We start from the raw sequence: 10,550 nt of genomic DNA on the forward strand, positions 1-10,550 counted from the left end.
AGTCTGGTGAGTCATGTCCTCTACCACAAGAAAACAGGATGTCGGAGTGCACATTGAGAAGTGTATGATGCAGTTTCATTTACGATGTTGAAAGAGAATAATTATGACTCGAATTATTGTGTTAAGTACAAGATATTGTTTAATGTCAAATAATGTGTGTGATGATGTATTGATCCTCTCAATGCATTAAAGGGGCACTCCACATCCCCAACTTACAATGACTTAACTGATATTTGTTCTCACATAATCATGAATACACAATGCCATTTAGAAAGTGGTCAGATTAAACATTTTCAAACAAAACACTTTCTCAGATATGTAATTGGTAGAACTTTTGTTAGATTGAACGTAATCACGGTTACCACTTAATGTCGATTAGTGTCAGCCAGTTGGGCTCCAGAGAAGCTAGGGTTTAGCTGTAATGTCAAAAACATGATGAAGATAGATTATATGTATGGATATGCTTTGTTTTTATTAGACCTGAAGAACCACTGAGCGATGAAAGATCTTATGTAAAATGATTTTAGACAAGCATATATGTGTTGATTCTATATTTTATAACATAAGTATTCTTATGTTACATTACATTACATTACCATGATTACATTTGTTTATCTATGCATGTATGTGTGTTTCTATTTGCATATGAGAGTGTGTGTATAGATACACATGCACGCACATGCACACACACTTTTACCACATTGATTCATAAAGTAAGAATTTTAAAATTTTACTGACATTTACTGGAATGTTGGGTCCAAGTATTGGCCAGAGTGCAGGTGTATATAAGACAGCATTTTTAATGCTATTCATAATGTTTGGTTGCAAATATTAGAAAAACTTTATTAACTCTTTGTGAAATACTTTTAAGCACTACTCATTATCAATTTTTTTCAGATTGATCACAATCCGCCATATCTTTCCAACAGATGCTTTGTTCTTCAACTTTGGTCTGCTGAAACCTATTGCTAGGAAGGTCCTTGATGTTATCTTTGAACAAAAGCTGGAGGATCACCAGATTGTGTTCCACATCTTCAGTAATGGTGGCTGCTTCATATACTGCCACATCATCGACTTCCTCCACTCCCAAGAGCGATACAATCAGCTGCAGGTGAAGGGATGCATCATTGACAGTGCTCCGGGGAAGAGAAGGGTAATGAAAGCCGCCCAGGCTTTCATGGCAACACTTCGCATGAACATCATCCTGAAATACATCCTTGGATTCTGCATTATGATCTATCTGTTCTTCTCCAGGTTCATCGGACAATTTCTTGGAAAAGATAAGGGTTCTGGAAACCCATTTTTCTTGTATGAAAGCATCTGTGAAGACAAAGGAAGGTACCCACAGCTCTTCCTGTTTTCTCGAAAGGACCATGTGATTCTGCATGAAGATGTTCAAGAAGTTGTTGACCGCCGTAAGCAGCATGGAGTTGATGTGTGGAGCGTTTGCTGGGAAGATTCAGACCATGTTGCTCACTTCCGTGTCCACAGAGAAGCTTACATTCAAAAGTGCCATGAGTTTGTATCTCACTGTCTTCAGCTACAGAATCCGAGTTGACTTAGTAAGCTGTAGGTGTTGGATAAGACACATATATATTTGTAAGGTCTGTGATCTGTGATCATGGAGTTTTTAAGTCATTGCATAATTTGTAAAAGCACTTAGACTGAAGATCAAAATGGAATTAGTCAAAGCAGGGAACAATGACTCAGCAGGTTTTTGATTTATTTAGTAACTTCTCTTTGACAGATACTCAAGCCACTCTTTGGTCATTCCATCACCTGAACCCCTCTTCTGCATCCTCCACTAAAACATAACTGAAAAATCCATCAATTCTGTAAAAAGAACAATCCTGTCTTGAAACTATTTATTTCAAATTTTATAATAACATTTATGATGTCAGTATCTATGTTCGCACCCTCTCCCTCCAGCAAGAATTTCACGCGAAACACAAGAAATAATTGTTTGTCTAAAATCAAAGCCATATACAGGAAATATGTAGCAATATAACAAAAACACAACCCATTGGTAATTATGGTGATTTGGAGTTTTTCTCTCCATTCTGCTGATATTATGACTGATATGATCTAATGTGTGTTAACTAACAAAATTCTGGTTCAGTGCTTGACAGCTTAGGAAAACTTAATGTGTATTGATGTGTCAAAGAATTATATGTGGTGTTCAATCACGGTCTCCAGAATTTTAAGAAAGTTACATAAGTTGGCATAACTGGAAATGTGTAATCAGCTATTAATCCTGAAATAATATCCTTTAAAATAATCTTGACCAGATTTACTATCACATGTATGACATACACCGAATGTCTTAGTTTATCCAGTTTTCAAAAATGGTATTATCATGATGATTGAATTTCATTTACTATGCTGATAATCATGTGATGCTGAAGTCTTATGTTTTTCACATATATATGTGTATGAATATCAGACTATATATGTATTTGTGTTAAAAGATAGCTATGGCTTTAGATATTTTTGGAGCTTTAAGTTTTGATATACATCATTGTTTTTGTTATGCATGAATGCTACAAATAATTTTTTATAGCTTTGCAATTTTGTTTCTAGTCACCTCCATTCCTTGCCAAACTTTCCCTTTTCTTTAAGTTTGACGGAAATATTTTGATATTGTTTATTGTCAGTTTTATAACAGAAGATCATGTTAAATGTTACATTACACAGTTTTCATAGCAGTGGTCATTAAGAATATTTCAAACTGACAATACTTCCTATTTTCAATCTTTTAGCTAGCCCCACTTGAATGTGCTTTTCAGTGAGGGCTAAAATGATTTGATTCTTTCTTGTCCTTGGTTCTGTTTAGATGTGTTATACAAGCAGACTCGTTGAGTTTTCAAGGCTATATGTTTAAACAGTGTACAAATGTCTCCAAGGACAAAAAAACCTAGCCTGTCAATCCCTGTCACTGATAAACTCTATTAGGCTAAATGAAAAAGTGAAATGTTTCACGGGTGTTGGCTTGTCACATTTCTTTGTGCTCGTAACAATGTTTTATTGCCATTTAAAAAATAATAATTTTCACTTGGCCATGTCCCAATCATCCATTTGTCCACCATAAGAATTAGTATCTGTAAGAACGAGTTTGGCTGAATCTTCAAGTCATTAACACATGCTAAACTTCCCAAGCTGTATTTCTGGGAGAAAAAAAGTAAAAATGTGTTCCTCCCTCATCACTATTTTTTCTGCGGCGTAAAACTAAACTCACTCACTCACTCATTCACTATTTTTTCTGTCACAAATCAAAACGTAAGTCCTATGGTTCTCATCACTTTTGAAAAAAAATGTGCCAGAGAAACATATAATTTTTTTATGCAGCCTTACATATTCAATCAAAATGTATCACTATAGTCAATCACTCAGTTGTTAAAATATGTTTAGGGGTTTTGTCCAAAGGTCCTCATTTGGATTTTTTGTCCTCATGGAGGTTTTGTACAAAGGGGCTTTTGTCCACAGGGGTTTAGTAGTGCAATCATTTTAATTTATGCTTGCAATATCTTTTTTGGATTGTTGAGTAATGAAATAGATTCTAAGATTTATTGTCACCAACATGTGTTTGCTGATCAATACAAGACCATGATAAATTGTGATGTATTGGTATCATTTTAAGAATGTCAGTGGACCAAATCAGATGGTGCTATTTTCAATTTTAGTCATGGAACACTGGTTTGGTGCCCACCATTGTTGCTGAAAGCAGGGATTGGGAAAGGCAGTCGCCATGGACCATTTTTCATATTAGAACAAAACTGGCCCACTACAGTTTTGAAGGTTGATATTGATACAAGGGCAGTGGCCCATTCTAAATTCAGAAAATACCTTCTAAAGCTGAAAATTTCCCATTGTCAAACTTATCTATCCCAATCCCCGTGAAAAATTACTGAAATTAGTGTAAAATAATAGCAGTGTCATTGTCATGGACCGTAAGGAATGGACAAATGTCTCTATCAACACAGTGCCATTCAGACAGCAGTGTTACATGTTTTTCAGTTGAGTCATAAGATGTGTTCTCAGTCTGTTGAGAAAACTGATGTTCTGTGTGAATGGTCTAGTGCTTTGCTTAGTTGGAATATTGTTCAGCATATTTATTATCAATATTTTGTTGCTTTTCTTGGTTTTTTTATAGATGACTTAGATCAGTGTATATCAGTGATGTATTCTTGCCTCAAACCAACTGCCAATCAGATAGTTAGTAGTGCCAGCATCCTCGATATCAACAGGTTATAAATCTCCACAATACCCTGGATGCATCTACGGCTCAACCCGAGGATTTTATTACCTCCCTTGGCTGGCTTGTTATCCAGTCAGGTGTCTGCACTGGGGAGTTGAGCGTACCAATCACAGCTCACTTTCGCTTCTTAAATTATCTAACAGATTAAACTTGTCAACACAAACGATGCAGAAGTTCACTGAAATTGGTAGCAGGAGTTCTTGCATGTATTTTTGTTGAAGTTTTAGAATTTGTCTGTGTGATTTTCCCCCCAATCCGAGTTGCACAGTGAACAAACCCTTGTAGCTGCGAACACAATTTTTGTGGCAAGCTCAGTTGTAATGGCGGCTTAGCTGATTGGCTTCTGTGAGAATGCAGAGCCAGCAACGCATGCAGGGTATAGTGGAGACTTATTGGAACATATACCCAGGAGATATTGAGGATATAATGCTAGATACAGACATGAATTATGCAAACATTCATATTTTAATGATAAAAAATTGCAATTGTTTTAATGTTATTGTTAAGCATGTATTGTTAATTCATACATTTAACGAACATCGTAAGCAGTACCTAATTCTAGTACTGTAACTAGTATTTGACTTTGTTGCCAACAACTTCACTCCCAAAATATTGTCATAATGATATGCATTTTCCTCTCTGTGCCAGAATAATTGAAAGGATATGCTTTATGTTATACTGAAATCTTATGTTATATTAAGACAAATGAAGATCCAGGGTAGAATAGGTCTTCAGCTACCCATGCTTGCCACTAAAGATGACTATGCTTGTTGTAAGAGGCTGAGTTTATGACACGTCATCATTCCCAATTGCACAGATCGATGCTCATGCTGTTGATCACAGAATTGTCTGGTCCACACTAGATTATTTATAGACCGCTGCCATATAGCTGGAATATTGCTGAGTGCAGTGTAAAACTAAACTTGCCCATTATATTATGTTAAACTTTTGTAGAGATTTTTGTGTCAAATGAAATGTCTTATCATGCCAACAGTGCATTTAGGGAAGGTCATTAAAGTTAAGTTGATGTATTTAGCTCACCTGTACATCAGTTCTTCATTGAGTGACCTGTGACCCCTCCACATTCAGTACCTATTTGTTGGGACAGGTAGTCTGATAACATGAGTATTTAATCTGTAGTATTAAACAAAGTAGTCATGACTAGCCCTTGTATCTGTGGATAAAAATTACGTGCTGCGGTAGGAAAAATATGTAGAAAACGTATCAGATACACACCACAGGAATGGTGTACAGTCTGAGAGTCATTTACAAACGCTTTCATTTGAGAAGGTATTGTTTATTGACCTGTTTACAAAGGAGTAGCAATGTTGTGTTGCATGTATGAAAGGAAACAGAATTACTGATATGGTCCATTCGGTACTCTAAATGTACTCGTACCTTTTTCTCCAGTACTCCTACATTGAAAGTACATAGTCTTGATGTTGAAAGTTATCTGGAGCCCTGAATATGCTGTACAATACAACATACAGTGCAACATGCAATACACAGCCCTGTAACCATACAATACACTGTACAACACACCACACAATACACAATTTAATACAAGGTACAATACATATTACACTATCCATACAATACATGATATGCCTATCCTGGTATCAGTACAATTTGTTTCTATTTATTCTTAAACAGTAATAAGGGAAGTGGGTAGCTTACTGGTAGAAGTGTTTGCTCATCACACAAAAGACGTGGGTTTGATTCTCCACATGGACACAATGCATGGAACCTGTTTCAGTTTACCTTGTAGTGATACTGCTAAATGTGTCATAAACCTAAACTCACTCACTCATCTAAACAGTGCTAATTGCATTCATTTTCCTCTTCCCGTCATGAAATGAGATTCTTTTTCTGATTGATTATGCCTTTATACTGCCGATCAGTTCTAACTCCTTATGGAACACTTTGATGACCTTACATTTGGAACTCACCTATTGCATTTGTTTTACTTGTCAGCGTTTTTAGTGGTTGTTCGGAAAATTCACCTGACTCTATGAAGTTGTCCTCAGATCTTTATACAGATAAGTATTGAATCTGAATTAAATATCTAATCATTTTCTTATCAGTTTAAATGTAAATGAAATCTTTCTGTTGAAGAAGTCCTATCCTTATAAATGTTGAAAACTGGATGCTGTTACTTGTCTACTCTTTACCTGATTTGTTTCATGTGTTTTGTTACACCAAGTGCTATACATGTATTTGTTATGTCATAATGTGTGTACATGTGTAATCTTTTTAACGGGACACAATTTATTTACATGGAAAGCAGAGAGTGAAAAGATATTATACCATCATTACTGTTAGTTTTGTTTTCTTATGATGAGATTATTTTAATGCATTATTCAAGAAAATAAATGTATCACGGATGTTTTTTGAGTTTTGTGTCTGCGAGGCACTAGAAGATTGACAGTCATATTACTATCTCATCCTACTGTTTTAAGGGGTCGATGCTCATGCTGTTGGTCACTGGGTTGTCTGGTCCAGACTTGATAATTTACAAACAGCTGCTATACAGTTGGAATATTATTGAGTGTGGCATTAGACGACCAACCAACCTACCGGGTAGCCAGTTGCTGCAATTGGCACTTGGCTTATAATTGTTTGTTTGTTGTTTAGCGCCACACACTGCAATCTTCCAGCTATAAGAAAGAGATTTACAAATAACTAGACAAACCAGTGATCAACAGTAAGAGCACTGATCTATGCAACTGGGATGTGATGACATATTTCAACAAGTCAGCAAGCCCAATCACCAGATCACTTAGTCACCTCTTACCACAAGCAGGGATGCTGAAGACCAATTCTAACTCGGATCACCAAGGGCTTGTGGTTATGCATTCAGTGTAGAACCCCCAGTCTAACTTAACTGTGCCTGTTGTGATCACTGATAAGAATCAAGAGTTCTATGGTGGAAGTAGTCGATGGATGCTGGCAGAGTTGGGGTTGCCCCCCTCAAGTGTTAATCAAGCTCAGTTTCATTATTGTTTCATGTTGATTCACATGAAATCAGTCCATAAAAGACCTAAGTATGAGAAACCAACAAATAAGAAATAAGTGTGTTCTTATTAACAATTGTATAGTAAAATTTATGAAGTTCACAAACCAGTACCAATTAGTAGAAAGTTATTTGGATGGCAGAACAAAATAGAGTAGCACTACAAATGCAAATTTATGTAATAAAATACAAGCGCAGAAACTATAACAATGAAGACAGCTGTTTTAATATTCACCTCCCCGTACCTATTCAAACTTGCAACCAGGTCAAAGCAGTGTATTATAATCCTCACACAAAAGGCTGGTTTTCTTGTGGCAAGGAAAGAGTTAACTCCCCTTGTAAGGAAAATATATTACTAGTGCATTGGGGAACACGCCTCTGGAATAAGATCCTTTTAGCAGCTTCCAAAACATTCTGTCTATATTAATTACAGATAAAATTGCTTGTTGGGACCGGAAAGTCGTGCCGGAATAGGGAATAAACAGGTGCCGTGTTGCTGTTATGACGTTTTAGCCTGCACCCACAGTGTCTTAATGATCATTGTAAAATGGCTGGGCCAAAACATGCCGGTGATAAGACAGTTGTCAGTGTTTTCAGGTTTCATTGTACATCCTGTCAATAGACCTCTCACTGAATTTTACAACGAAAAATACTAAGAACAATATTACACAATAAACAGCCACGTAACACTGTGTTGACGGCTTAACGAATTTGTCGCTGCCATTCTGAACAACTGTGGTACAATAGACCTAGAAACAAAGTGCAGTATCATATCTGTTGCTCACAGGCACTTTGTTTGTCCCTCGATCCAAGGATATCAATCTCAACGGCACTTCGTATTGTCAATTTCAACTTCCTGGGGAACATACACCCTACTAGTAGCACCAAGTTAATGTGACTTTCCCATCCTTACGAGGTACCCACTCACAGCCGGGTGGACTAGGACAAATAGTCACAGTACTTTGTCCAAGTTTACTGCACCTTGCTGTACCCGTAACTAGGTGTTTGCACATATCCATGTGGCCACCATCTGGCTATATATATCAACGTGGGTTCTCTTTGCGCACAGGGTTGTGACAACACCGAAAGAGTCTACACACAAAGTTGTGGCCAAGGTCTTTACTCTCGGCCACAGGTGGGCTCGATCCCGACACCTCAACCTCGCTGGATCACTACAGTGGCGCCACTATGATTCACCTATGAATCCCTAATACTATTTACAATTTGAAATGACCTCAGTGGAGGCTTTTATTGCCCTTTTGTTTAGAACAGACTCCAAAAACAAATGTCACTACTGGGTTATATTTTGGTATCTCCGAGTTACCGAGCCTGATCATGTGATCCCTTTCGTCGCCTCATGAGACAGACATGGGTTTACTGAAGAGTAATTCAGATCCGGATCTGTATAATTCGCACATAAAGATGGTGGGGGTGGAGCAAACATCCGACATGTGTGCACGTTAAACATGACCGTTGTCGGAAGTAAATGCATCGCATCCTCAGAAACACAACAAAGTAAAATGAAGAACAGTACGGTCTTTGTTGAAATTGACAGTGAATGTTGAACCACAAGATAAAGGCCACGACGCTGATGTGAGACAGGTTTAATTACAGTCAGTACTTGAAAGGGTGAGTAGATAAGTTTGGTGATAGACTAGTTCAGATACTTAATGAGAAGAAGTCAAAGAAAGAAATAAATGCACGCAGTTGATTCTAAATATGTTTCTAAATTTTGTTGGTCCCAAATTCGCTTATGCACACAATATTCTTTGGATGTAAATATGCAATGTTCTCCTTGGGAAGATGTATTGACAGAAAGAAAAATTGGTGTCAAAAGGTGCTCCAGGTTGACATGTTTGTTTTGGGAATATCGGGACTATTTCGTAACTGACTGTTATATTATTCTGAGTCTTTTGTTAATATTTACTTACCAATTAACATATCAACGTCGTCCGTGGCAAACGCTCAGTATGGTTCGTGATTTTCCAAGGAAACGTGAAAAAACAAGAAGAAGAGACACACTGGCAGTTGTGAGAATGCAGTTCCTTTCAGCGACATATCTACCGGGGTCGGCAGGTCAAACCATCATAACAGGTTCTTTGAAAGGAAAGGTTTTGGACCAATGGACAAAGAGATGTTCTTCCGCCGCCAAGTATACGTGCCCAACAGCTGGACAGCGGATCGCCAACACACCAGTCTATGTAACTATGAAGACAACTGGTGCCATGGTCAACACCTGAACAGGTGTCAGCGGAAAGAACACTCTAGTTCTGAGCACCCTAGGAACACCCTTCCTGTGACATATTTAGAACGTAGTCTCAGTGTTCTGATTTAGACTCTATGTTAAAACGACAGAACACTCGTGTCCTGTTACAGAACACTTGTGTTCTGGTTTTCCGAATACTCTTTGTGTGTTCTGTATGTGTTCAATTCAGTACAGATTAGCTGAATCACATACAACTTTTTCATTTTGACCCGTGGCGCCAAACGACTTTCGGTATGGTTGCAGAAAAGACAAGTGTGCAAGCTTTGTGACTTTGTTAGAACATCGGCTGTTCTAATCAGAACACACGCTGTCCGGAAAGTTATATAATCAAACCTTTTTGAACACATACTGCCCAAATGTGTTCATTTCATCGAATGTATAGGACCGATATGCGTCCTGATTGTCTACTTTTGAGGTTGTTGATTCACTTATTTCTCAGTTGTTCATCATATGTAACAGGATTTTACCCAGTTATTTAAAACATTTTGAGAAATTTTCCTCTTGTATTTTCATTTTCTTTAAAACCCTTTTTAAATGTCCGCTTGCATGATGCCCAACATTGTTTGGAAATATCTTAACAGGTTTATAATTATTTTATAAGTATTTATTCGTTTCATTCATGAAACCACAGTCTTCTAAGAACATATTGCGTTCTGAAGTTAGAACACCTACCTCGCAGACTTTGAACTCATGTGTTCCAAAAACAGTACACTCCTGTTCTAAATATGGCCTATATGTTCCAATACAGAACCTACACGGACGCGTCCACCGTTCTGCTTGAACACTTGTGGTTTAGAGTGAAAATTGGTTCCAAAGTTCACTCTTGACTTCCTTCAATACCTTCCTCTGATGAGAACAGGAACAATCAAACTGCAGCATATTGCAACATGGAAGAATCGACCAAAGCGGAAGCGCGATTTGTTACCCTCAAGGAGTGAGTGAGAGAGCGAGTTTAGTTTTACGCCGCATTCAGCAATATTCATCTTGTATGGCGGCGATTTGTAAATAATCGAATC

At 37.5% G+C, this 10,550-nt stretch overlaps 2 protein-coding genes across 3 annotated transcripts in view; one reads left to right on the plus strand and one right to left on the minus strand.

Moving 5' to 3' along the window:
* Positions 1 to 10,550, minus strand: part of LOC137291831 (very long chain fatty acid elongase 4-like) — a 139,706-nt gene that overhangs the window by 35,667 nt on the left and 93,489 nt on the right. The gene's annotated exons all lie outside the window — the stretch shown is intronic.
* LOC137291830 (transmembrane protein 53-like) overlaps positions 1 to 10,550 on the plus strand; it is a 163,325-nt gene that overhangs the window by 418 nt on the left and 152,357 nt on the right. The window contains exon 2 of one of the 2 annotated variants that reach the window (XM_067823369.1): positions 898 to 1,573. In XM_067823369.1, coding sequence (XP_067679470.1) covers positions 898 to 1,558 — 661 coding nt within the window. In that variant the 3' untranslated portion in view covers positions 1,559 to 1,573. Of the gene's footprint in view, positions 1 to 897; positions 6,645 to 10,550 lie in introns of those variants that run through there. The other variant, XM_067823368.1, reaches the window with a different exon arrangement.

The sequence above is a fragment of the Haliotis asinina genome, chromosome 7, assembly GCF_037392515.1.
Source record: "Haliotis asinina isolate JCU_RB_2024 chromosome 7, JCU_Hal_asi_v2, whole genome shotgun sequence".
NCBI classification, from domain to species: Eukaryota; Metazoa; Mollusca; class Gastropoda; order Lepetellida; family Haliotidae; genus Haliotis; species Haliotis asinina.